Below are 27,839 nucleotides of genomic sequence, written 5' to 3'. Positions count from 1 at the left end.
TGCAGGCCACTTACTGAGCAGAAGTGCTTAGCTGCCCAGGGAGCATGTGTTGCTTTGCAAAAAAGGTCTCTATCCTGTTCTGCCTCCATCTTGTCAGCAGGAGTTTGTGGCCCAACAGCCCATCTCAACTCCCTCTCTTCTAGCACCACTAGTGGGAATATTGAGCAGGTCCCAATTTCATTGATTCAGTAGGAGGGGGTAAACGTACCTGAAAGGGCAGCTTGGCATGTTGCTGGACCACGGGGCAATTTTAAAAGGCCTTGCTTTCTCTGACCCCACCCCTCTCTCTCACCGTGGCTTCTCACCCGCAGCCTGAGCCTCCCTAAGCTGTCTTTATCCGCTTAACGGTTTCTCTTCGGTAATTTTTCTCCTACATCTATTTACCAGAAAGCGGAGTGTAGGGTTGGAATGGCGCAGGGTGGCGTCCCAGCTGTGCGCTCACTGCTGAGGGTCAGAGCACGGTTGCAGCAACGTCAAAAAAGTGACCACTGAGGTTTTGGGTTCCACCCTCCAAACACTGGCTGCGGAACGAGCTGGATGAAGCTGTAACTTACATAGTCTATCACCAGTTAACTTTAAAGACAGAGCAGAAGGGGGACAGTAGAAGCTCCTAGGCAAGGTGGGGCAGAGTTATGTTAGTGAATCCTATTGTGCAAGCAGCGTCTTGGGTTTTGGTTTTCCCCGCAAAATGAGAAATCGCTCTTTCCTACACAGTAGGCAATAAAACCATTCAGGCCCGATCTGGATAGGTCCTATCCAATGCTAGAACCCGAGCAGGGCTCTTCCACACTTCAGCTACCGAATGGATACAGGGGACAGACTCTGAGAACAGCAGCCATGGACTATGAGAGCAGCAGCATCCCAAGTAAGGGCAGTCCTATACTGCTGATTTTCCTGCAAGAGACTATGAGTCAGCCCACCTCAGGGCAAGGCTATGGTAGCAAGAGTGTTATATTCACACACACCCACGCACCCCCACCCCCTTAAAGGGAGCAGATCGGTGTTTTTGGAGCTAGACGTTATGAATTTTCTCTCATGTTCCGCGCATGTAAGTTAGCTGCTGAGCAATCTGGCCACATATGAGTATTGACTAGGGGAAATACATATAAAAAGTACCAGTTGCCTGGAATGTGCAGATGAGCTTTGGCCTATCAGCTTCCTCTTCGGGGTGAACCAGGAGAGTGGTCTCTTTGGTTCCTTTGGGACAGACAGGTCATGAGTACTAGCATTTGTGCTGCAAACTAGGCAGATAGCTGTACGAACATTAGTTACCAAAGGGCCAGGGTGTCAGTATATAAACCGCATTTCAGACTACACTTAATTTTATGGCTGCTGAAATAAGCGTAAGATGCCTTCCCAAAGGAGTGGCTGAGTCTTGCATCCTTACTGGAGAAGGGGCCCAAGATAGGAGACGCATCTGTGATGGTCAGATCCTTAAATACATTCTTAATACAAACTCTACGCCAAGAACTGTACTGGCAACATGTCAAAGCGCAAAGACCATGCATAGAATGAAATAGGACTACAGCTGCCCTCAGCTTTACCAGAGAGGTGCAGCCTGTGCTTGGATCAAGATTGCACATTGGGACCTGTAATCTCCCAAGGGCCAGCCCTTCCTTTCTAAAGATGAGGGCGGATGTGGGCTACCTGGTAAAACTCCACAGGCCACCCTTGCTTTAGGGGCAGTGTCAAAGCCAAAGCATCCCGAACGCTGAGGAGGCAGGTGGTGTACTGAAGCATCATTTCTTCTTGCAGCTCGTCAGGAAAAAGGAGCTTTCTTCGGGCAGACACAGGGCTCTGATGCGTTACTGTCCCAAAGCTTCTGTGGTGGTGGTGGTTATTCACAAAACACAGTCTTCCCAGTCCACTTGAGCAGATTTCCTGCCTGCGCTGTCATCCTCTTCTGGAAGAGCCAAATAGTCTATGGAATAAGCCTTGGCCACAGAGGACAATGGGGAGTGCAGTGCAGGGCACGCGAGGTAAGAGATCTGAGGGGACACAATGGTTAGATTTGTTTTTTTTACTCCTAAAACATCCACGAAAATGACAACGTGAGAGACGACAGAAGCCATCCGCAGCCCTCAGACTGGCACCTAACGTAACGAGCAGTTGGAGAGGGGGTGCTTTGTCTGGGCAAGGACAGGCATTGCAAGCCACGCACCACTAGGCACCCGGCCCGGATTGACACCTTATGTACCCCATGGCACAGCATCTTCAGCATCCTCCCCTCCCCCCCGCCTACAGCTGACCTTTGTGTTTTCCCGTGTGGGGGGGCAGACAGGGAAAGGGGCTGGCTGGACCATCTCCATGCAGGGTGTCAGGGGGAGAGAGCTGGGGCGACAGGCTAGGCCAGCTCCAGGCGGGGGGAATATGCTCACCCCTGGGCTCTGGCTGTTGGCCTGGCCAGGGCCTCAGGGAAAGAGGAGGAATAGGGCAGAGCTTGGGAGAGAGAAGGTGCAGGACCGGGGCCCCAGGCATGGGCCCCCTTGGCCCGTGCGGTCATCTGTCACTGTTTAGGTGCCCCTAGGTCACTGGCGGCTCTAGGCACATGCCCACTGAGCCTAATTGGAAATCCGGCCCTGCTAGGCACCATACTTTCGGTTGGAATCTGGGCCAGCCTTTCGTTCTTGTGAAAGCCTGCAGGTTGTCTGGGGAGCGTGTTTACTCTGGGCAGTAAGGATGACTCAGCAGCAAACCAGAATTACAACCTGCCGCACAGATACACTAAAATGCAGACAGTTTAAGTGACTGTCCCAAGATCGGCGGCAGAGGTGGCAACAGATCTCAGGAGTTCTGACACCTGATCTCCCGGTCTGCTCACTAGCTACCAGTTCCAAGCATTGGGGTTGGGAACAACCAAGCATTTACAGGAAAACCAGGAGGATTTTGAGAAAGAGGAATGCAGGGGAATGGATTTATTCAGTAGGGAAACTCCCACCATAGAATCTGTGCTAATAAACCCCCCTTGGACTTCATGCTAACCAAGATTTCAGTATCTGTTCCAGATGGGCCCTTCCCCGTAGTTCAGTGAGAGTGGGTGGCTGGGTTTGGAAATGAGAAAAGTGGTCTATGATGATTTCCCCTTCTTTCATTCTCACTGTGTGTCCGTTTGTGAGCCTTTACATTCTCAGACCAGAAAAAACAAACAAACATGACCCCGAAGGCTTCGCAGCTGTCACCTTGCTACACACACTGGCCACTGAGACAGCAGAGAGAACCCAGATAATTCCCCCCCCCAAATAGTAATTATTTATTAATAATTATCAGCTCTTATTGCATAGACCCACTCCCACCCCATCCCTCCTTCCCCTAACCTAAAGCAAAACCTTTGTTAGGCGTATAGAGCTTAAGACACAGTTGAGCAGCTCCAATTCCACCTCCCCGCCTCCCCCATCTCAGAGCTCTTTAGTTCTGAGCCTTACTCCATAGTGTTTCTTTTTTCCTCTGCTTTGGTTCCTGTTTGCCACCCTGTGTCCCCAAGAGGAAAAGTCAGCTGTAAGTCAAGTCAGGTATCAGGAGTAAGGAGAGGGATTCCCCCAGTGCCCAAAGGCACTGAAGTTACTGTGGAAGTGTAACTAACCAGAGTTTTCCCTCACTCTGTAATTACAGGGAGGCGACTCACTTGGGCTTCCATCTTCTGGCACCCTCATGTCAATGCCGACCCTTCCCCAGCAGCCTCCCCTTCATTTGACTGATCAAAAATGAAGAGCATTTTCAAACCATCTCCTACTTCTTGGGGGGCTTTTCCAGCTGATGCTGCACACCTCACTGCTCACATTGGGAACCCCTCAAATAGAAAACTCCCTGCAAGCTGCTGGAGAAAAGGTTTTGGGAGAGAGCTGCCTCAGAGATGGACAGGTACGTGGGGTAGGTGACCAGACGTCTCAATTTTATAGAGGCTGTCCTGACGTTTGGGGCTTTGTCTTATATAGGCGCCGGTTACCCCGTCCTGATTTTTCACACTTGCTATCTGGTCACCCTACGTGGAGGGTATGTCCAAGCAAGCTTCCCAGCCCACGTCAACAGAGTCAGGCTTGCAGGGTTCACGCTACCAGGCTAAAAATAGCCAGGGAGATGTTGCAGCTCAGGCTTTGAATCCCAGGAAGGGGGGAACGGGCTGTTTGCACAGCTAGTTTTAGTGTGGCTGTGTGAGCCCTACACGCCTGAATCTGCCGACCTGGGCTGGGAGGCTCGTTGCTGTGGGCTGTGTAGACGTACCTTAGGAACTTATTATGAAAACTGGAGTTGTTCACTCACAGTTGTGCCCTCCCTCAACATCTCTGGCCACTACTCCGTCAGCCCTCCCTTCGTCCTTGTGGCCATTTTACCCAGCAGGATAGGCACCTGGTCTATGTGCGGTTCATCAGAAATAGTTCCTAGGGGCTGGGGTAGCACATGGGACGGGTCAGAGGTTGATTGCTGGTGAATAGGTCAAATCAGATTCAAATTTAGTAGTGACTGAAAGACATCGCCAGTGAGAGCTGTTTGTTGGCCTGTGTGTGAAATGAACAAACCCACCTCTAAGGCAATAACCAGCCTCCTGGTCGGCACTCTCCACAGAGGAACCAAGAGCGGGATTTATCAAAGAAAGAGCTCTTCTTTCTCCCCTGCTGGTGAGAGCTCCAATGGTGGGGTAAATTGGAGGAATGGCAAGAGGAGAACTTGTACTGCATGCAGTGACCCGTTATATTGCTAGAAGGATCAACAGCCCTGGAGAAACTGAAGCCCATTGGCATCTTTCAGTATTACTAAATTCACTTTAAATCGATACCAAAAAAATCTCTGCAGTTACCTGGCTGAGAGACACCCTCACTTCACAGGAACATGTCACCTGTCCAAATGTGAACAGCCACAAAGTCCTACAGCCTCGACCCCGGAAAACAACTGGGCACGCTCTAATGACAACCGAACGCTGTGTGTGGTTACCAGCGCATAGTATATAAGCAGCTTTTTAGTCGTGAACAAATGGTGGAGAAAGTTACCTGCAAATATGGTCTAATCAGTCAGACGCTGCTTCCAATGTCACTTCACGGAGGTCATCTCTTACACCCTCTTTCATTTCAGTTCCCACTGCTGGATCTTGAGAGACAAGGTAGTGAGAGCACCCCAGACGTTCACTGGCTAAGGAAAGAAGAAAATCCTTAAGTGCTTGGAATTTCAGTGCACTCAACAGTGCTGGATCCAAATGCTTCCTTCAGCCACATTTTGAGCCCTTTAAATATGGTTAAGGGTAGGGGTGGCATATGATCAAGGAAATCACATGGAGAAGAGCTCTTAGGTCTAGTGCCATCACTCACTTGTCAGGATTGTTAGAATGATTTTTCATAACCATATTCTCATTGGCTGGTTTGGGCCTTTTAGGTGATGACACAGATATACACCAAATCCCATTGGTGCAGAATTAGGACTTTAGCACATGCACAAAAATAATTCTACATATGCTGAGACAAATTCAGAGGACATACACCATTTATTGCAAGTTACAGGCCAAGTACGCAGAAAGGTGAGGTCTTAGCATAAGAAATAACACAGCTTCTTTTAAGGGGGTAGGAAAAGCAAGAAAGCAGGTTCCCCATGGTTTTACATCCTATTAATTGGTTTTCCTCTAGTCCAATCTGTGTCCCTTGGCATATTACACTAAACGATGTTCACACCAACTTCACAGCATACATCTGATGCTACCATTAAAGTGACCTCTGAATTTGGCCCATTCTGTTAAGTGGATGAAAGAAAGCAGAAGAAAAATGTTTTGCTATCTTTCCCAACAGCCTTTTTTCTGAAGCCCATTTTCTAGAACAGGGTTAGAGATTGTCCATTGTTAACATAATGCTATGTGCAAAGGTTGTCCAGGCTGGCCTCTGACTGTGAGCTCCTCAGGGCAGAGAGCATCTCTTCTCAAATGTCTGGAAAGTACCTAGCAAATTGTGGACACCACCACAAACACATGACTAAAATCCTCAACTGCCCAGCCCAGCCCTCTCCTCCCCTCCCTTTTGCTACTTATTTCCACCCTGGCCCTCACTTCAGCTCCTTGAAGCATAGCTTTTAAGTTAAGAAACTGGACTCTAAAGCTGTGGAGTCAGCTCCCAAGCCAGATTTGCCCTTCTTAAGCATTTGCTGAGCTCTGAGGTCCAGTGGCAGGGGGAAGAAGTAATTCCACTGAAGGAGCCCTGGCCTGAAACACTTTGCATGCAGAGGGATGTCTCCCTTCTCAGCCAGGCCATGATGCTCTGCCGTACTAAGGTGTAACTCAACTGTAAACACTTGGAAGCTGCTTGGAGACTCCGACTTCAGCTTTTTAAAGTGAAGTGCTACTCTGAAAAGTGACTTTAAAATAGCACCATCTTACTCAGCAGATTTGCTTCCTGTGCAGATTCAGAGACACATCTGCTGACCTGATCTCAAGCTCAAACCAAATTTTTACCCTTATTAGAATGGCAGAGCCAACATAGCTAAGACTGTGAGCTGGACTCTCTTCCTTTGGGTGCATCAACAGGATTGTTTACTACATACCAAACACCTGGGCAATCCATTAAGCACTTGGGAGCTGGACAGGTGCCACTGAGGCAGATAGAAACCAAAACCCCAGCTCATTACTTGTAGACAGCACATTTTAAATTAGCCGCAGAAGCAGTAGCACTCCAAAGTTACAAGTTCCCCTAAGTGGTCTGGATCCCAACTACATAAGAAATTACCTCCCCTGCAACTATGCAATAACTATGCAATTACCAGCACCGCAACTACATTCAGCTGAAACATGCAGGCCAACAGCTCTTTCTTCAAATAGGCGGGTGGCTACTGACAGAGCAGTCTTGGGGTGGGGGCGGTTCTGGACTCTGAAGCACACTTTCCCTGTGACCCTCCCCCCCCCAAGCCTAGACTCATAGGACACATTGTAAGGCTCATCTATTTTTCTTGGGCCTGATTTACAAAGGTATTTAGATACCTAAAGACAAAGAAAGTCTTCTAGGTGGATTTTCAAAAGTGCCCGTGTGAGTTAGGTGCTTATCTCCTATTGCCTTTCAATGGGAGTTAGGTGCCTAATCTGTTTTTGTAAATCCCACTAGGTGGGTCCCACTAGGTAGCAAGGGGATGGTGCTAATAGGGGTCTGGTGGTGGAGGGCTTGAGGATAAACCTAATTTGGTAGGTGGCAAAGTCTTTTTACGTGGTAAATTCTCCACTGTATTTTTTATGCTTATACAGCAGTGACAGTTCTGGCAAAGGCTTCTTTATACTTTTCAATACATAAAACTAGGTCTGAACCAAATCCTCCCAGAGCTAAACATCCCTCAACTTAGCAGAATTTCTGATCTGAACCCAAATGGCCCAGTTGCTCCAAACCAAAACCCTGGATCCACATAGCTGTCAGCCTTTAGGAAAGTCCTGATATGAATCCTATACTCTGGAACATTGGCTGTTACCATTAGTAAAAAAGATAATTGGATTTTCTGCACTTCCCCCCGCAATCTATCAACAGAACAGTTTCCAAAGAGTACATTTTACCTATGAGGTATCAGCATCCCCTGAATGTGTCTCTCACTAAAGGAATTGTACTTACCATGACACCGGACATATTTTAAAAGCAAGGCGATGGCCACAAGGAAGATGCAGACAAGAACCATACAGGCAATAATGACCCCATGAGATGGAGGTGTCAGAGAGAGATTACATTCCTCTGGTTTTCCTGAGGGAAAAAGAATTGAAAAATATAACTGAAGGGCCCTTCACCATAGTGGCACTTTCACACAAATGTGGCTGTGAGAATCATGTTCTTCTGGCCAAATTCTACTCAAATAACACCATTCTGCCAGTAACATGCTTATTTGCAATATACTATTCAGCCACTAGATGTCTCTGAACTGTATGGAATTCCAGGCAGGGTATGAAAGAGACAACGCTGGAACTCAAGCTGTGAGGAAGACTCCCAGTCCTCAAGAGTGTTTTTGTGGTCTCAAGGTTTTTATGACATCTGTGTCTTAAGTACTGGATTTCATTCCAGAACTGGGCAAGGATGGGTTGTGTTTTACATGAGTTCTGCAAGGCTGGGAACATCTGAAAGCAGATACGCAAATTCAACAGAAAAAGGCGCACTCAAAGGTAATATACAGTAACAACTCAGGATCATAATCTATCTGATTAACAGAACAGGCACTACCTGCCCTGAGGAGCATCTGTTGACCCTGGGGGTTTATGTGGGGAAGTAACAATGCTGTTGCCCCTTTAAGGAACAGGGGAGGTTGGGTGGGTAATTGTGAATCTGCATTTAGATAAATTTCCAATCTTGGAGGCACTACACAGGTTCTTTTGCAGCTTCAGGCACATTTACACCTAAACCAGGGCAGAATGCATACCTCCGAGTTTATACATAAAATAGACTTAGATCAAATATGCCTTTTGCATTCTCTGTGTAGGGGGCAAAGAGAGTGAGAGTCTGGAATTTTATTTCAGTGGATTTAGATGCTCTTGCCATTCTCATCAGATGGTGGAAGACTTGTCACTTAGAATATTTAAAAGACTAGACTTGCACTACCACTAGTACAATAGGGAACAATTCTGCATTGGCAGGAATACAGACTAGATGTATGCTTCACCTAATAGGGCTTTACCCTCTTTAATGTCTATGATTGTGAGATTTGGCTAAATTAAGTAGCATTCAGGTTCCAGGACATTGGTTTTATTCTCCCAACAATTTTGTCAGCTGCACATATGTGTCCTGCTAGCCCTGCGTTGGGACTCCCAAGCATTTATTGCCTTATGGACTGTTTCCAACAAATTGAAGTGAAAGTGGCCGCCCACCTTAACAATCAAAAGGTGTTTTTTTGTTGTCATCACTGTTGCTTCCCATCCCAACCTTCAAAGAATCAGTCATTACCTCAAGCTATTTTTAAAATTATGATTATTTTGTTGGGATTTTTTTCCTTCTCTTCTATTGCACACAGTACACTGTTGAGCACTTTTCCTCATTCCTGTCTTCTCCATGGAATTTAGACATCATGTCCAGCTGTTAGCAATATTCTCTAAGGGCAAGGTTCTGAGATCCTTGCTCGAGCTGAATGGCACCGTCTCAACAAGTCCCATTGATTTCAACAGAACTATCTGATGAGCAAGGTACTATTCACCATGGGTAAGAATGGCAGAATCTCTCCTTAGCTTCCCTTGGAGATGCCCAGATCCATATAATCAGAATACTGGACATAGAAAAATGTTGTTTTTAATAAACAATTAAAAAAATCTTTGGCTTTAAGTCCTCCTTGCAAGCTTCTTTGTACTGTGAAGCATTTAGGCTAATGGCTACCCCACATTCAATATACTGTTTTTCATCACCCTGTCAGTTTTCACTTATCCCTTTCCCAGCACAAGCCTATTTATTGTACGATCCCCTGTTTTGTAGCGCACTGTATACAATCATGGTACAGTACTACATACGTACGTTAGGAATACGTTAGGATACATACATAGATAGGTTAGGACTACGATAAGAGTGTGGGAAGATGGCATTTCTTCCTGATTCTTGCAGCCACTCTCAGACCTTGAGGCAGGAATGAGAGGGCTTGCAAGTTTTGTGTATCTGTGGATACTAGTCTGACATGCATAAATGTGCCCTTCTGTTTGCAATATGCAGCAAGGTCCATGCCTTCAGTACCCACTGCATATGATTGGCAGAAACTTACTCAGAATGTAGTCAGAGGACACTTCGAAGCCGTCATACTGAATGGTACACCTGAGGGCAATGTCTTCGGTCAGATTATGCTGCAGTGTGGCGGTGATGTTGTAGGGGCTGGTTCCTGATAACTTGGTCTGCCAGTTCACAGTCCTATTATTGAGGACCCCAGAGACTTTGGGCTCTGGATAGCCACCATGAGATGAGCAGGTCACCGTCACCTCACTGGAGCCACAAAGAGCTTGGCCATCAGCTGAAAGGACCGGCGTGCTGAAGTCAGCTGGAGCAAAGGTAACGAGAGAGATTTAATTACCATTCTGTCAGAGGCAGCACAAAATGGCAATCTTCTTGAACCCTTGTAATCATTAAAGAGTTCATGGCACTTTGCAGTCTAGTCTCTCCAAATTCCTTCTGCGGGTTCAGCTGGATACGATATTTGGGTATCCACCTTCACTTCCTGTCCTAAATTGTTGTGCACCATTGCAGTGCACTGTTTCATGTGGTGGCACGCTCTCTCTCCCTCTAGATATACAGTCATTTGTAGGCCCTTTGGGGGCCTTCTTAATGGAAGGTGCTATAGAAATATAGGGTTCGTGGTAATTAATAGTCTAGTGCACAAATGTGTAGAAAACACCCTGTGTGTGTGTGTGAAGGGCTATGGAGTACAAATGCCCCCACTTTCCCCTGCATCCGAGGCTCCTTCTCTCGGGCTTGTGAAGGGAGTTGAGTCTCTAAGGAATATTCACTCATTGGCTCTCTTCTGAGACATCCAGCGAGGGAGCCCATTAATTAATTAGCTGTATTACAATCATGCCTGGGGACCACTCCCCAAATTGAAACCAGGGCCCCATCATGCTGGGCACTGTGCAGAGATCTCACAATCTAAGTATAGATGAGACAAAGGAGAGGAGTGGAAACTGAGGCACAGAGGGATGAAGTGACTTGCCCACGGCCACACAGCAGATCAGTGGCAGAAAGAGAAAGATCCCAGGCCTCCTGAGTTCTAGTCCAGCACTCTATCCACACTGCCTGCGTTCGCACACATGATGGTTTTGGAGTCAGTCACTTCTAAACCAGAAATCACTAGCTCATTTCACACAGGCACATTGAACAGTCACCACAGGGTAACAACTTTCAGCCATTGTTATCCTAGTCAGACTTTCAACTATTGGCCTATTATCCCAAAGGACTATTATCCCAAAGGACTGACGCCTCCCACAGCTGTTACTTGGGCCTATTAGAGTGTGGGGGTGGGAGCTGAGAGAACAGAAGAGAACAGAACTGGTTTTAAATGGGAAATGTGGCACGGCTCCAAGTTTATTTGTCAGCCCTAGGAATGTCCCTCTCCATGAGTCATGCACCCGATAAAAGGTGGAGTGTTCTGGGAATACAGCATGTGAGTAACTGGACAGGTCTCGCTTTTCATCTCAGTTCTCATCACTGATCGGGAAGACATTTCCTTCAGGGGTGCCTGCACACCAGGGGGTGTTATATACATGCTACTGCATCCACGGGCACTATAAGGCAGGCAGAGGACTAGTGATGGGAAAACCTCAGGAGAGACACATTCAAGATGTGGAAGATTCCAATGCTTATTCATTGGCTTACATGAGGCTTCCCTGTGAGATCTCTGGGACTTTCTGCTGTCGTACTGGTCAAAAAGAAATCGGTGTCTCTGCTCTCAGTTGAAACCAGCTATCACAGCGGCAGCCGTGCAAATGGAAAATGATGATGTGACCAGGATTTTTTTCTAACATCCGTGAAAGGTTCAGATTCATTTTGAGCAACGAGACTCCTGTTTCTCCACTAAACCATTTCTCTCGGGCAATGCTGAAAGTGGTCTGAAAAAGTGTGCCGGGGGAGGGGGGAAATTATCATTTTCTACAGAAATGAAAGTAGCATTGTTGACATCTGCCTGTCTCTTCACCCCCCCCATCAATTCTGCTCCCACATCTGTCCTGCCCCCCCCCCCCCCCAGCTCCCCATCAAATTCTGCCCCTTCCCAGTTTCATATCTGCTCCTCCTGCAGCTCTTCACCTCCCTTTCCCAGGCCTAGAGCAGCTGCAGTGGCATCCCCTCTCTCCCTTCCCATGCTGGTGTTGCAGGGAAAGGGAGACCAGCGGCACCAGCCTGTCCTCATTACTCAGGACAGGATGTGGGGGTAGGTGGAGCAGGGCCATCTTCTCCTGGAAGAATAGGCACCTGGGTGGTGGTGGAAGAGCTCTGCCTGCTCCCTGCAATAGCTCTGATTGGTTGCTTACTCCCCAGCAGGTAGGAAAATAGCCAATCAGAGGGGAGGAGGGGCTCTCCCCCCCCCCATGCAGGGCTGACATGTGCACCCCTCAATGGTATGGCTCAAATTGTAGACATTTTATTGGCTGGGTCTGGAACCCCTTTCGAGCCAGGTGCCCTTGAAGCTAATTTAACCCTTAGGCCATGGAGGTGTTTCATCTGTAGTGTGCTAGCCGACTCCTAGAACGTTGTGGGCTTCTCCAAGTATGATGGGGCAAAACCAGGAAGGGTCTTTGGCTGCTGAGAGGTGGGGCCAGGCCAGAAAGCAGTGGTCCCATCGTACCCTGCCTCCCCTTGCAGGTAACACTTCCTCTCTCTGTATGAGCGAGACCTCACTCTGGAAGGCGGCATGGGGCCGAATAACTCAGAGCACAGACCAGTGATGGCACTTTCTGGAGTGGATCCCAGAATACGTGCCATGCCAAAGAGACAACTAGCAGGCAAGGGAAAAGGAGATGGGAGGGAAGGAGGGAGGGGAGACCCTCTTTCAATGCTTGGAGTACTGTGGACTGCCAAGTAGGAGGCCAGAGCTAATGAACAGGGACAACAGGCAATGCTAGTGGAATTAGCATCCTAATGGCAAGTCTCACCGTTTTAGGCTACTCCCGGATAATATGGACTGACTGTTTTGTTGTCACAATCAACGGTGCATCTACTTGTCTATCTTAGCGCTTGGGTCTTAGCACATTAAGGGCTTCAGATGATTTGGGACACACCACTTACCTACAACAGACAAAACCACAGACACTTCACAGAGCTTGTAAGGTCCTGTGCTAGATTCCTTTCCCTGAACTATGCATGTATATGTGTCTTGGTCCGATAGTTCCACTGGGGAGATCGACAGTGTGAGGTTATTTTGGTTCATCTGGGTCCGGTTCACTAACTCCGGCTTGTGCTCAAACAGATTCCCGTATGTGTAAGCAATCACTACTTCTGAGGTTTTTGTTTGCCAGTAGACGCGGTAACCATGCAGGGACTCTGTGCTGGGAATTTCATAGCAGCAGGGCAGGATGGCTTTCTCCCCCACTTTAGCTCTGATCTTTCTTTCCTGTGCAAAGACTGCAGAGAAGCAAACAAGAAACAACATGTCATGAGGCAATCATACATCTGTAAAGCCTATTTTTCTGCCTGCAACGCCATCACCCTTGAGCACAATGGTGTCTAGTCCCACTGAGATACCCCATCCTTCCATTGTCCAGTTGACACTGAAAACTCCTCCTGCAACGGACCTATCTCAGTGATGTGTTTTTGTGATGCTCCGATCCGATGTATGGATCTAAGTAATAAAATACGGTCTATAAGCATACGGATGAGTGAACACTAATAGAGCAGCAGCATCTGCATGGAAAGCAGAATTGGTCACAATTTTCAAAATTCAGCGTATTTGTCACTATTGTCATTGAAGGGGTGAAGTATGTTGTCAAAGTTGTCAGGGACCAAAACATCTTGTCTTCTCTATCTCTTTAGAGCTGTTTGTTTGCAGGATCCCTATCATGTTCCCCGTCTGTTTCCCTAATCCCAAGCAAATGCAACAATGCATTTTTTTTGGAAAGGGGTGGGGCAGGGAGAAACAACCCCACATCCCTGCAGTCATAAGCAACCCTACAACAAGAAGCCAGCATCACAGCACAACATTCACAAGCAGCGCTACAATAGCAAACCAAGGCACACAGCCTATAGTTCATGAGCCAATGAGCCTACAACCAATCTGGGTACATACCCTGGGGGCTCATTAAACCAAAACTGGCTGCTCACTGCTCACGAGCATCCCTATGATAACAAAGTAAGATCACAGCTTGGTGCTCATGAGCATCCCTGTGATAATAAGCCATTGCCCTTATGAAGGAAAAGAAAATTTTGGTGTGGAAACAACCCAGACCTGTCCTGCAGTGCTGCCCTTGCTTTGCAATATCCCCCTTTGCACTCCTGCAATGCAGCGCTACAGCAGCTCTGTCCCCCCTTCTCCTCCCCTCCCCCCCCCCAGCTGTTCGATAGCTCACACAGTGGAGGTAGGTGGGGACTGATTGATTGGCCCAGAGTGATGACACAGCAGTGTCTGGAGCGAAAGAAAGGGCTAGTGGTTAAAGCAAAGCAGTTCTATTTGGGTCTCTGCCATGAGTTGCTGAGGAGCTTTGGGCAAGTCACTGAATCGCTCTAGGCCCAAGTTTCCCAAAATGGGGATAATGCTACTTACCTGCCCTAAAGGGTCTCCTAAGTCTTAACTGATTGCTTGTAAAGTTCTCAGAGATCCTCCCCAGAAGGTGCTAGAGAAGGACAAAATCTTAGCCTGCCCTGGTGCTCCCTAATCTGGGGGAGGCCTGCCTACCATTAACCAGAGTTGGGAATTCAGTGGCCAAGCCACAGCAAAAGCATGAGATTTCATTCCAGTGTGAACCGCACAGGAAAGCCACTGCCATTGCACATGCCCCGGACTCACCTTCATGCCTTATGGCAAATCACTAGGAAACATATAGGAAAATACCAGGGCTGTCAACTAAAAAATTGTGGTTTCCATTTAATTGGGGAATTCTGCTTTGACTTGGGCACTTCGTTGTGCTACTTTGTGTAACACAGCCCACCTTAAGCTTCACATCTTGTTGCTTCTCTTTGTGTCCGTCTCTCTCTCTGGCTGTCTTCTTCCTGCTTGTGGATCCTTTCCAGTTCAGTTACTGACATGGCTAGACTTCCGACAACTGCAACTGAAACTTTGGGATTCTGACCTGGTATCACCACCCAATGGAACTATTTTTTTTTTGACGATTATAGAGAAGAGTGGGCGTAGCTGTAAATGTCACTGAGACAGAGTATCATGAGTTGCATGAGGTTCTCCACACTTTGCCACCAAGAGTCTCCTCTGCAACCAAAAGGAGAACAAAAACCTCCTGGGCAGTACATATGCAGAGGCTGGAAACTCCTGCTGATGTCACACCCCCCCTTAAATGGCACTGCACCCATGAAACTGCAACCTGAACACTTTAAGTCTGAAGCAACCACAGTCCAGGGAGAGTCATGCAGTTCCACAAAAGTCCCCAGTTCTTATGAGCTTACTTTAAAAGTGAACTGCAAAGTAAAAATGAAAACCGAATCCAGTCCAGATTTACGGACTGAATGTTCCCCACAACCAGATTCTTTAGGAGACGTCCACCATGGAAATAAGTTTTAATGTATCATCTAGACAAAAATTGCTTCCTCTGCCCAACCTGCCAATGAAACCTCTTGGTTCTTGCTGTCTATACCCAGAGTGGATATTTCATTGTGATCCCATGAAGCAGAGATAGAGGAAGGAATTTTAGTTCTTTCACTCCTCCCACAGGAAAGAACAGGTTGCAGGGCTTTCTTTATTTGCTTCCTACAGTGGACACAGGAGCTCGCACTCCATTTGCTTGGTGATTCCCACTCTACTACCAACTTGGTCAGGGATACTGAGTTGGTATGCTGAAAGCACCTCTCCTGATCAGCACTGTATTTCTTCTGCCTGAGCCTTGCAGAGACCTAATCATAGCAATGAGGAAGAGTTAGCAGTATGCTTGGCAGAATTCAATTTTATAGATAGATAATTTCAATGGATAATATCAATGGCTATTTTAAAGCATTTTTTTAAGATTTTTTTTTTACAATATAATGTTTCACAGTTGTGTGAAATCATGGGTTTTAAGCATTTATTTTTTTATCTATTTATATTTTAGCAGTTGCAGGAAGTTTTGTGGTGGGGGGGTCAGGTAATTATTTAATGACAGCAGACACTGAGGTTCAAAAAATTAAAGCTTTATAACCATTAAACCATAAACTGTCAACAGCGCATCAAAATATACTATACACATATCCCTAAAGCAATAAGCCACACCTGTTTTTACTATTCATTTACGAGTCCATTTGTAACAAGCCTATCTCAAAATGCTAAATCACTGAAGTTCTCAAGTAACATTTTTCTTACTTTGCCTACCTGTAAATTTCAATGAACATCTATGAAAATATTTTTTGTTGGTTTGTGTGATATGGTGAAATAGACATTTACCGACATAGACAGACAAAAATCTAATTCTTCCAAACCTAGTTATCAGGGATCAGAGTGGGCTAGCTAAAGAGATTTCAATGAACCATTGCTTTTCCCTGGAGGTTGCATCTTGATTCCACAATTTCAGCTTGCATTATGCAACTGCTGGTTGCTATTCCACTGTTAAGGTTGTTTTGTTTTGAACTTAAAGCGGGGATTTGACCTCTTCATTTGTAGGAAAACGATGGCATATTCTCCCCAAAATTACTGTACTTATTCTTTAAGTACAAGTGATTTTTCCACGAATTTACAAATAAATTAAATAATTAGTTTATGAATTAAAATTAATTAAGCGGGTAAAGAAATTTGCACCTGCGTCAGGCTTTTCTTTGTCCCAAATGATCTTAACAATGGGATAACTGATTTTTTTAAAGCTTTCCATATAGTTCGAATCAATTGAAATATTGGGCAGAGGTTATATTTCAGGAAATATGGTTGTATTTAAGGTGAATTATTGTTGTATCTACTTGTTATGAGTATATTTGATACAAACAGGCTCCTGTTAACAGCTCAGGTAATTCTTAAATGGGGCTGTTGTGGCATCAGAGGTAATTCAACAAATCATCACCCTTCCTCCGCAGCTAATTTGCATGCAACAATTCTACTGGTTGTGATGCCTCAGTGGTATGCGGAAAATAAGGCACATGTGTTGAGAGTGGTCATTGATAGCTTATTTGGCCCAACTGGTACTACTCTTTAAAAATTATGTAGCTGAATATTAGGTGGCTGTACATTAGCTTGGCAGGATTCCTATGGCACTTCTATTTCGGTTCCTCTTGTGCACAGAGGCAGCACTGGGAAACGAGGCAGGAGTACAGAGATCCTGGACTCAGCAATGGGCTCTCCCTGAATCCCTTCACCAAGTGAGCTCTCTGCACTGATAAGTCTATTGCAAATTAAGGGCCAGGTTCACCAATAAACTTCAGCTGCTTTGTACAGCTGCTCTGACAATGCAAAGTAGCTGTAAATCCAGCTCTTAGGGACCAGGTACTCCCTGGTGGGCCAGGATCTCTTCTCACCACAGATGTGGTGGGGAAAAGGTTAGTCCTGCTTTGAGCAGGGGGTTGGACTAGATGACCTCCTGAGGTCCCTTCCAACTCTAATATTCTATGATTCTATGATTCTATGACAGAGATAGAGCAGTTCTTTAAAAAACAGATTTGTATTTATTTCACCAGCAGTTGTAGTCAGTCCCATTTTCATATAGGTTTTCAGTGTGTGTCAACTGTGCCCAAATCAACCTTAATTCTTCTCTGTACTGATGCTATGAGGAGGGAGAAGGTCTGAAAGAAATCTAATTTGTTTTTAAAACTCAGTTTCCTCTACTCTGAGAGCACACATGCAGATTCATAGATTCTAAGGCCAGAAGAGACCATTGTGATCATCTTGTCTGACCTCTTTTATAATATTGGCCACAGAACTTCCCTGATATAATTCCCGTTTGAACAAAAGCGCATCTTTTGCAAAAATATCCGATCTTGATTTAAAAATTGCCAAGGGTGGAGAATCCACCATGACTCTTGGTAAGTTGTTCCAACAGGTATTTGCTCTCACAGTTACAAAAAATGTATACCTTTTTTCTAGTCTGAATTTGTCTACTTCCAGCCATTGGATCTTGTTATAACTTTTGTCTACTAAAAGTGTCCTTTATTATCAAATTTCTGTTCCCACATAGATATTTACAGTCCAGACTGTGATCAAGTCACCCGTAACCTTCTCTTTTTAAGATAAACAGATTGAATATCACTGTAAGACGTGTTTTCCAATCCTTTAATCATTCTTGTGGCTCTTCTCCAAACCCTCTCCAATTTATCAACATCCTTCCTGAATTGTGGACTCCAGAACTGGATCCAGTAGTCAGTGGCAGCATCACCAATATTAAATACAGAGGTAAAATAATCTCTTTACTTCTTCTCAATGTTCCCCTACTTATACATCCAAGGATCGCATTAGCCCTTTTGGCCACAGCATTGCATTGGAGGCACATGTTCAACTGAGTATCCACCATGACCCTAAAGTCCTTTTCAGAGACATTGCCTCCCAAAATGGAGTGGCCCAGCCTGTAAGTATGGCCAGCATTCTTTGTTCCTAGATGTATAACTTTACACTTGACAGTGTTAAAACACAGTTTACCTGCACCCACTTTACCAAGTGTCCCAAATCAATCTGTATCAGTGACCTGTCCTCTTCATTATTTACCATTCCCACAATCTTTGTGTCAACTGCAAATTTTAATCAGTGACGTTTTATGTTTTCTTCGTGGTCACTGATAAACTGTAAATGGTACAGGGACAAGAACAGATCCCTAAGGGACCCATTAAAAACTCAACATTTGATGATGATTCCCCACTTACAGATACATCTGAGATCTATCAGTTAGCTAGTTTTAATCCATTTAAAGTGTGCCAATGCTGATTTTGTTTCGTTCTAAAGTCTTGCTCAAAATGCCATGTGGTACCAAGTCAAATGCCTTACAGTATCTAAGTATATTACATCCACACTATTACCTTTATCAACCAAACTTGTAGTCTCATTAAAAATTATCAAGTTAGTTTGACAAGATCCATTTTCCATAAACCTATGTTAATTGGCATTAATGATATTATACACCTTTAATTCCTTATTAATCAAGTCCCATTTCAGACTTTCCATTATTTTGGCCAGGGTTGATGCCAGGCTGACAGGACTATGATTACCTAGGTCCTCCCATTTACTCTTTTATATATTGGCACTAATTAGCTTTCTTTCAATCCTCTATAATTTCACCATTGTTCCAAGACTTATTGGCAATCAACAGTAACAGTCTAGATTGCTCCCCCGTCAGCTCTTTTAAAACTCTTGAATGCAAGTATTTGGACCTGCTGATTTTAAAATGTCTGACTTTAGTAGCTCATATTTAACATCTCCAAAGATGCTAGTGGAATGGAAAGTTTTTCATACTCATCACCACCACTACATTATCTAGCTTTTTCCCAAATACAGAACAGAGACATCATTGAAAACTTCTGCGTTTTCTGTGTTGTCACTGACAATTCTACAATTTCCATCGTTTTTTAATTCTTATTAATCAAAAATTGGACTACAGTCATCCCTGCTTTGCCTAAACTTGTTTGTGTCACTAAAGTGAGCAGACGCAGCCCAAAGACTTACATCCAGGGAGCAAATACACTGAGTAAGAATTTTTACTGAGTCACTCATCTAACAATAACCTTGCTTTAAAGAAAAACAATTCATCATTAGAAGTTCTTTGATCTTTAATTAGCAACTCCTAATGTGCCAGGGAATCTTTAATAACTGTGTAGTCAGGAGGGTGTCATTTTTGCATCACCATTTTGGGGACATAAGAAAACTATATTGCCTATTGAATACTGAACCCTGAATTCCACTTCCTTGTGCAAGCCACCCATTGAGGTACTTCAAGTCCCAATCCTGCCTAGTTTACAAGATAAGCAAGATCACCCCTCATGGTGGCAAGCCTGTTGTCAAACTGACACTACTATTGACACTAGCCAACATGGCACATCCAAACAAGGTTTTGTCCCCCCACAACTCTATGATGGTTTCCACTTTCTCGGCTGCTGGGATCTGAGTGAAGACATTCAGACTGGATGAATGTTTTTTTAAAAGATCTATTTGCCTTGACTTTTACTGTGCCCCCTCGACCCCCAGGTTATTCTGAGATTAATGGCGTACATGTGTGGGGCAGGGGCGAGGTTGGTTTTACTTAATGCATATCAGCAGAGCTGATGGATGGGCATAGGATGGAAGGGAGGGTGGGTGTTTTGATGGAGGAGGTAAGGCGTGGGGGAGTGTGAGACCCATTGAAACCATCTTGCAGCACTAGGAGTAGGCAAACCAGGTTAGGATAAGAAAAGACTCAGTTGAACATTCACTCAGAATTCAAATCCAAACCTGGATATTTTCTGAGGACTGAAAAATGGTGGTTCCTTTAAAACAAAAACAAAACTCCTAGACATGTCCTCAGCATTCTTGCACTTGGGGGCAGGGCCAAAAGTAGAAGTTGTGCAAAGCCATTTTAGCGGGATTTGTAGAGCACAGAGATTGGGATGGACTTGTTAAACTGTTCCAAGCTTCATCTATCCCTGGTTGGAGTCCAACCCTAAATAGAATACTTTGCCCTTCTATAGCGCCTTCCAACTGAGGAGGCTCTCAAAGCACATTCATAATTCTTCACAACACCCCTGCCAGAGTATTATCCCTACTTGATCACTAAAGACACTGAAGCACAAAGGTTAAGGCCCACATTTTCAAAAGTGTCTACTCATTTTGGATGCCTCAAGTTTTCAGATACCCATCCCACACCTGAGGTGAATAGACCCTGTAAGTGCACAGCACCTGTGACAATCAAGCACTACAAGTCTCAGATTGGGCACTCAAAATTAGTGAACGCTTTAAGTGACTTCCCTAAAAACCCAGTGATAGAAACCAAGAGTCCTTACTTTCAGCCCTCTGCTCTAACAGGCACTTATTCACTATGACACTGAGGTGGGAATCTTGCCAATAATCCAAAATTTGAGGGATTGGTGTGAGGCAATATTTTATATATATATTTATTTAATCTAACTGGCTAAGTTATAAATAAAGGAGAACACAATAGCATTCTACAAGTATCTGAAAGTGATAAAGACCAAGGCTGGAGAGAAATTGTAGAGGGGGCAGTCCCAAGAGAATACAGCTAAGAGTAATGGGACGAAACAGAGCAGAGGAACATCTAAGCTGAATCACAAGCATTTTCTAACAGTGAGATCACTTTAGACTAAAATAGTTTCCCAAAGGAAGTGATGAAAGCCTCATCTTTTAGAACATTTAAAACTACACGGGAGAGCACACACTCCACAGAGAACAAGCCTGCAGTGGCAGAGTTTGACTAGATTATCTTTACTGTCTTTAATTTCTATTATCCAATTTTATAATAGTGCAGAATCAGAGGAAAGTGAAATGTATGGCATTCTGTATGTTGGAAGACGCCATCATTAGTCGCTGCCCAGCTAGCAGTCAGCACTTTCATTTTCAGTCAGGGAGTCCCCTGAGACCAATGAACTCAAGTGATATTTAAATGGTAAGAGAGAAAAAGCAGAAGCACAGTCTAAGGCGGTTCTGCATTTGAAACTATTTGCATATTCTCAAATGACTTTCTGAGTCTCCCAGTGATGTTCCTCTGAGGGAATTGAACAGCTATAACTAGAGTTGAGCTCTAGTATATTTAAAAACAGCAACTGGCTTCTTTCCGACAACACGGATTTTAGAGCCTTCAGCCTTCCTGAGGGCATTTACCAATGTCGCCCACTTGGTTAAAGGCACAGTACGTAGAGCAATACACCTAATGAACGCACAGCTCAGACAAAGACCTCACATAATTAACTGCAAAACACCTCTGCATAAACACAACATTAAGATTACAAATGTAAATGCTGAGGAGTCAGGGAATGCAAAAGTTAGTGGCCTCAGAGTAACATGAACTCGCACATGTGCACACTAGATCTGTTTGGATTTATATAGAATAGTCTAACTGGGTAATGGAAACTACCACATAGGCAACGTAGGTGAGCCAAGGTCTTCAGAGTAACGCTGACAGCTCCTGATGTGAGCTTTTGACTATGCAACTTAATACCAAGGTTAAATGTAGTAGTTTTGCTCTGCATTTCTTTGGGTTTTTTAAATCTTTATTTAAAGAAAATAGAACAAAGAAAGGGAAAAGGAAAGAAAGAGGCCATAAGTGATAAACTATGGTCCCTACGAGACTTTCTAGCTCATCCTTTACATTTCTGGGCAGCTTGGGATGTGGGGAGCGGGGTTGAAAGGAGCCAATTCTAACTTTTGCTGTGGATATTTTTGGCTGAATAAATTGTTTCTGCATCTCTGGGTTCTGGAGGCGGTAACAGCTCATCCAAAAGGGCCAAAGAGATGGGGGCAGCAGTGTCAAAAAGATAGAAACTGAATTTGCATCGTTTGGCCGCTTGGGCTGTGACTGCTTCAGTGAAACATTTGTAACTTCCTCCCTGCAGTCTGCCCCAGGTACAGCCCCTGGACCTATCGGGAATGGCACAGAAACTGGCCACAAATGGACAGAGATGCATGAGTAGCTTATGAAAATGTTGCCGATGCCCACTAAGCATGCTGCCTTTTAGATTTTTAATCTCTCTCCCCACCCACAACAGAAATCTAGCAAAGGATCATCTCCTCACTGAGCTCTCAATTGTTGCACAAATGAGAGAGGGGATTCCCAGCTCAATTGAGTTATATTGGTGAGCAAACATTCTCTTTTATTGCTGAAGGAAGTGTATTTTCCCCACTCTCCAATAACTCAGAAATGTTGCAGGGATTTTCCTCCAAACTTTCCAAAAAAATTCACCTTTGGCCAGAGACCAGGGACCGGATCCTAACCTGAGATACAGCCCCTTTGCACCATGCTGGTCAGGCACGCACAGAGACTGCATAACCCTACTAAAGGGACAACAGGAGATTCTCCCAGCATGTGGGAATACCCCCCTGGTGTAAGGTTGGCTCCATTGGCTCTACATCACCTCCTCCTGATCTCCACCAACACATGGGGTAGGCCAGGAGCACGCTGAGATCTGGCAACCCTTGGCCAGTGTAACAGTTCCTAAGGGTACGTCTATGCAGCAGCTGGGAGTGAGCCTCCCAGTTTGGGTTGACAGACACAGGCTACCTCAGCTCGAGTTAGTATTCTAAAAGTAGCCGTGTGGATGTTGCTGCAGCAGTGGAGGCTCGGGATAGACACCCTATGGGGCTGCTACAAGCCAGCATCACATAGAATAGCTCGAAACGCTATTCTAAGTTACACTGGGGCTTAGAGTGGTCCCAGGAAGCCTTGGGGAATTGGAGAAGCACAAAGAGGGCTTGAAGCCACCTTTGCATCCCTTCCTTACACTATCCCAGGTCCTGTGCTGAGCGCAGCCTGCTGGAACTTGAGACCTGGGACCCAAGCATGAAAAACATCAGCCACAAAGAAGAAATGTTCAGAAACTTAGAAGCATTTGGAAAAATAGAGTAATAATGAAAATCCAGAGGTTACCCTATGTACAGCAGTCACCAAGAGCTGACTTCTATGGTGTGTACACACACACACACACAAAATAGTAGTAGCAACTGAAGCTAAGGGCTATATTGCAGGGGCTCTCAACCTTTCCAAACTACTGTACCCCTTTCAGGAGGCTGATTTGTCTTGTGTACCCCATCACCTTCCACGTTTCACCTCACTTAAAAACTACTTGCTTACAAAATCAGATATAAAATACAAAAGTGTCACAGCACATTAGTACCAAAAAAATTGCTCATTTTCTCATTTTTTACCATAGAATTATAAAGTAACTAAATTGAAATATAACTATTGTACTTACATTTCACTGTATAGTATATAGAGCAGTATAAACAAGTCATTTTCTGTATGAAATTTTAGTTTGTACTGACTTCACTAGTGCATTATATGTAGCCTGTTGTAAAACTAGGCAAAATGTCTAGATGAGCTGATGTGCCCCCTGGAAGATCTGTGCATACCCCCAGGGATATGCGTACCCCTGGTTGAGAACCACTGCTATAGTGGATACAGTAAATATTACTCCACAGGTTAAAGAGGTGAACAAAATTGGTTAAAAAATTATTGCCCTCTGGAAGTAATTTTATTCAACTCAAGGGGCAATGAATGTACTTATTCTCAGCTTGGTGATGCTGGTTTAGGTTTTATTACACAATGTCTTGTTTCCTAAATGTGGGGCAGCTTTAGTTAGCATCTGCAAAGATTCCTGAATTTTATGTCAGAGGCTCAGAACAATTTTGTTATCACACACATCATAGTAAAATAATAACTACTACCTTAGGTTCTTCTAGAGAGCATGTCACCATGGTACTTACCTGCTGCAGTTTAGCCCTTAATCCATACATCGCAAACTAGGGTATGTATCTATTTGCCAAAGGAGTTTAAGGTTCAAAAGTAGCAACTGATTTTCGGTGCCCAACTTGAAACACTTTAAGGTGCCTTGATTTGGGCATCTAAATTGAAGCACCTGAAAACCAGGCCACTTTTGAAAGTGTTGGCATCAGTGATTTGCTTAAAATCACCCAGCAGGAGAGAGGCAGAGTGGTTAAGCGAATGCAGGTCTCTCAGTCCTGTGCTATAGCCACACTGTCTCCCTTCAGCAGGAGGTCATGAATTTGGGATGCCCACCTTCCTAAGGAGTGAGTTACTGAGGTCATCTGCTATGAGTCCTGATAAAATTTTTAAAACCACACCATGATGTTTTCTGTAGATGCCACATTATCATTCTTGTTAAGTATTTGTGTTACTGTAGCAGCCAGGAATGCCAGTGACAGACTAGGAGTGCGCTGTGGTAGGCACTGTAGTCTAGATATACAGAACAAAAAGCTGGTGCCCGCCCCAAGGAGCTTACGAGCTAAGTATTCTATTGTACAGAACAGTTAACAGAGGAATGTTCCTGAGAGCTGTAAAAATGCAGCTCACTATTGTTTTCCATATTACTCTGCCCGTAAATAATCCAGGCTTCCTGCAGCTATGATTCCCACTGCATGGGTTCAGAAAGGAGAAAAAATTATAACCACACATTTTAGAAACCTCCAAACACTATTACTGAAGAGAGCTTTTCTCTGCTTGTTAATATCATAGTATTCAAGTCTAGCATCTTGCAGTCTACCAGGGTTAGAAACAAAAAGCACTATTCCTTTGGAGAGGACAGTTGCTGGCTTCCTATTGGGGTAAAGCTCCTGTTTCTATTGAGCAGACCCTAAACCAGTCATTGGTGTCAGGTTTACCTGGGGCTTAGTGTAATTTGGGAAAGAAACATCACGTTACTCATGAGTAACATGGCCTTCTCATGTACACACATTTATCATCATTCACACGATGGTTTAGTGTGGCATGGCTTTATGGAATGAGTGGGGATGGAGGCCTTACTTGCAAATACATGTGTTTTGTTTATGCCATGTATTTTTATGTGTGGGTAGAGGATGGGAGAGAGAAGAGAACCCTGAAAACCTGGCGGTTTGCTTTACAGGGGCATGTGCGTTTAATTCCGTGTGAAATTCCCCAAGTTTTGCTTTGAGTTTCAGGTTTGAACACACACAGAATCTTAAAGTGAAACTCAGTGGAAATGACAACGTTTTTCCCTATTGCACAATATTACCATGAAAAATGCAGAATTTTGCACAATCTTTATGCAAAGCCACAATTCAGCACATGTTTGCTCCGAAGTGTCATTAACTACACGGAAACTATCAACAAGCCTCAGCTGGTTTGACTCTGTAAGGAATCCACGCTATGGAGAAATGTATGTGTTCTCAGGTTTTGGTGTTAGCAGTTCACGCGGCTCAGAGCACTGATCTCAAAAGCCTAGTGAAGTCAATGGAGATGGTTCTACTGACTTCCATGAGCTTCGAAGCAGGCTCTCGGAGAGGGCAAGGGGACAGGACATCTGACTCAGTTCCAAGACCAGTAATTTAAGTCTGAATTAGAGGAATTAATTATTGCGTGTTTTGGCCATGATCAGTTTAATGCACATTTCCCAGAGGAGAAACGACCTCTTTCCATTTCTGCATCTCTTGGGAGCTTAGAAGCTCTTCTGCCATAGATGCTCTGAATCAGCCTCTACCCTTGCAGTGCAGGGAAGACTGGACAAGACTGGGCTCCTTTTAAAGCCCGTCAGTGCCGGTGCTTCCATGACTGGGAAGAGTACTGCTGAGCAATGATTGAACACCCAACTGCCCACACAAGCACCCTGCCTATCCTTGAGAGCACAGCTGGCCCTCGGCTTTGTGTGGCTCTACGAAAAGTAGCACCTGCATGCCTTCCCCTCCCCCCAGCCTTGGATCAGGCTGTTTCCCCGCAAGTGTGTGTGTTCCCACACCCCCTCCTGCCTGCCTCTGATGCTCCTTCTGGCCGTGGGGAACCCGCACACGTTTCAGGCTCTTAAGGTTTCAGTGACCCACTTGGCCTAGGAAGCCACTTTCTAAACAGGGAGCGGACAAGGGTGTCTGAGGAATTCTCTCTCTGCTGTGGTCTGCAGGCACCGGTGGGATGGGACTAAAGCTATGGAATGGCGGATGGCCTTCCGGACAGCCACAGTATGGGTGTGGGGAGTGCAAGGCCCAGCATAGGTGCATGGGTCACACAAGCCTACAGTTGGCTCTGTCCAGAGGAGTGAGACCCAGATCAGAAACCCAGTTCTTGCACGGTCATGTGGAAAATCAATCTCCCCAGGCCACCAGGGCTCTCCCCAACTCCTCGATATTTATACTGAACATTAGCAACAGTGAAAGATACCACCCCCGTTCGGATACTGCAGACACGTGCAGCAGCTCCAGCGCCCCAAGCTTCTGCCCCACTGCTGCTCACTGTCCTATTGTGAGGAAAGGGGGAGGCAATGCTACCGGGATACAAAATGGAATTAAACGCTTCAGCTTACCTAAACTAGCGAAGTGAAGCACAAAGAGCCCACGCCAGAACCACCTCTTTAAAGTGAGTCCAGACAGCATCAGTTCAGCCCCAGCCATGCACCCCATTTTCTTAGAACTCCTTGGACAAAAAGACAAAGAAAATAAGAGGAAGGAAACAAGAAGGAATTTGTGAGTTAATAACTTAAGCCTTGGACTGAGCAGAAATCTTAACTCTTTAGACAAACGACACATGAGAACACCAGGTAGCACGTCTGGGGTGTTGATCATCCAGCAGGCTCCCATAGCACTTTAAAAACACTGGTTCATTAAGCCTCAAAGTCAGAGCACTGTCCATCCTCCAGGAGCGTCATTCTCGACTGGACTTGGCAAATTCTAACTGCCTTATCAAGGGTTAATTCTGGGTGCTATGGAGGTTAATCTGAAGCAGAAGTTAAGTGACTTTCCCAAGGAGAAACTAGCCACTCAAGTTGCCACTGGCCACTTTTCCCAAGGTCCTGGCCACTCCTCAGTGGCATCTTTGGCAATACAGCCCAGGAGTCGCAACTTCTAAATCCTCTGCTCTAAACACAAAACACCCGGATCCTAATTCTCAGTGCACCAAGCCTCTGGTTGGTATAAAATCAGGCAGCTGATGAAAGACTGGCTTTACACGCCCTTTGTGCCTCCCCCTAGCATTCTGGAGTTGGCCAGAACCCTAGAATTGCATCAGAACTTCCTTAACCTGCCCCCAGCTGCATATGGCTATTCAGCATTCATAAAGTGAATTCAGTGCTGGTGAGATGCTGGACTCACAGCTCGAGAGAAATCCGTTTATTGCAGAGACACAGCACCAGCAGCAGTTCCCCCCCCGGCACTGGCAGCGTGCCCCAAGCCTGTCTCCTCCCAGTCTCCCTCCGCTCACATCAGCCTCCTTTTTAAAATCATCAACTCGAGAAGTTCAGAGGTTTCTGACCCGTTTTCAGATGAAGCATTCTTGGCCGCCAACACGCCGCCCAGCCCAACATGACAAGAAACATGCCATGGAGCCAGTACTGCCAGCAGAGGAAAGAAAATAGCCACACCAACTCAATACAAGCTGTCAGAGCCACCCGCAGCAAGGCAAACACCGAGAGCACTCACTTGTATTCCATGGCCTCCTTCTTCCTCTTGCTGTGGGGTCTGGTTAGTCTTTAACTGGCCACCTCCTCTGTGTTGCAGAGCTCAAAGCAGCTCATTCTGAGTCAGCGGTGCACAATGAAAGTCCAGAGCATGTGTGCGTGTGGAGCTTAACTTTATACAGGCTGCCACCCCCACAACTTCCCCATTTGCACTGATTCAGAAGCAAAACCTTTCTGACCCTTCAGGCTGCATCCTGACGTCGCCACACTGCTTGGAAATGGTTT

The 27,839-nt window shown here is 45.3% G+C and overlaps 1 protein-coding gene across 2 annotated transcripts; it reads right to left on the bottom strand.

Moving 5' to 3' along the window:
* Positions 1 to 60: 60 nt before the first annotated feature.
* On the bottom strand, positions 61 to 27,776 carry CD80 (CD80 molecule). Of its 2 annotated transcripts, XM_067546312.1 has the most exons (7): positions 27,577 to 27,776; positions 26,466 to 26,575; positions 12,678 to 13,013; positions 9,673 to 9,942; positions 7,560 to 7,685; positions 4,983 to 5,121; positions 61 to 1,988 (listed from the first exon to the last, which is right to left on the bottom strand). In XM_067546312.1, exons 1-6 carry the CDS (start codon positions 27,585 to 27,587, stop codon positions 5,000 to 5,002), a joined length of 975 nt encoding a protein of 324 aa, XP_067402413.1. In that variant the 5' UTR covers positions 27,588 to 27,776; the 3' UTR covers positions 61 to 1,988; positions 4,983 to 4,999. The 2 variants fall into 2 exon arrangements, with proteins under 2 accessions (XP_067402413.1, XP_067402412.1); XM_067546311.1 differs by lacking the exon at positions 27,577 to 27,776 and having other exon boundaries at positions 26,466 to 26,788.
* Positions 27,777 to 27,839: the final 63 nt, after the last annotated feature.

This window comes from Emydura macquarii, unplaced genomic scaffold (genome assembly GCF_026122565.2).
Source record: "Emydura macquarii macquarii isolate MOO-44397 ecotype Brisbane River unplaced genomic scaffold, CSIRO-AGI_Emac_v2 contig_1119, whole genome shotgun sequence".
Classification (NCBI taxonomy): domain Eukaryota; kingdom Metazoa; phylum Chordata; order Testudines; family Chelidae; genus Emydura; species Emydura macquarii.
The sequence above is the reverse complement of the archived record's forward strand: the minus strand, read 5'-3'. Positions and strand labels throughout refer to the sequence as shown.

What these genes read in the sequence shown, in the direction of transcription:
- CD80 (XM_067546311.1), bottom strand. Translation starts at nt 26,739, where the DNA reads ATGGGAGCCTGCTGGATGATCAACACCCCAGACGTGCTACCTGGTGTT. An exon ending in GCTTCACTTCGCTAGTTTAG is followed by an intron (nt 13,014 to 26,465) that starts GTAAGCTGAAGC and finishes GCTTCTCTGCAG; the next exon opens with TCTTTGCACAGGAAAGAAAG. An exon ending in GTCCTCTGACTACATTCTGA is followed by an intron (nt 7,686 to 9,672) that starts GTAAGTTTCTGC and finishes TTTTTCCCTCAG; the next exon opens with GAAAACCAGAGGAATGTAAT.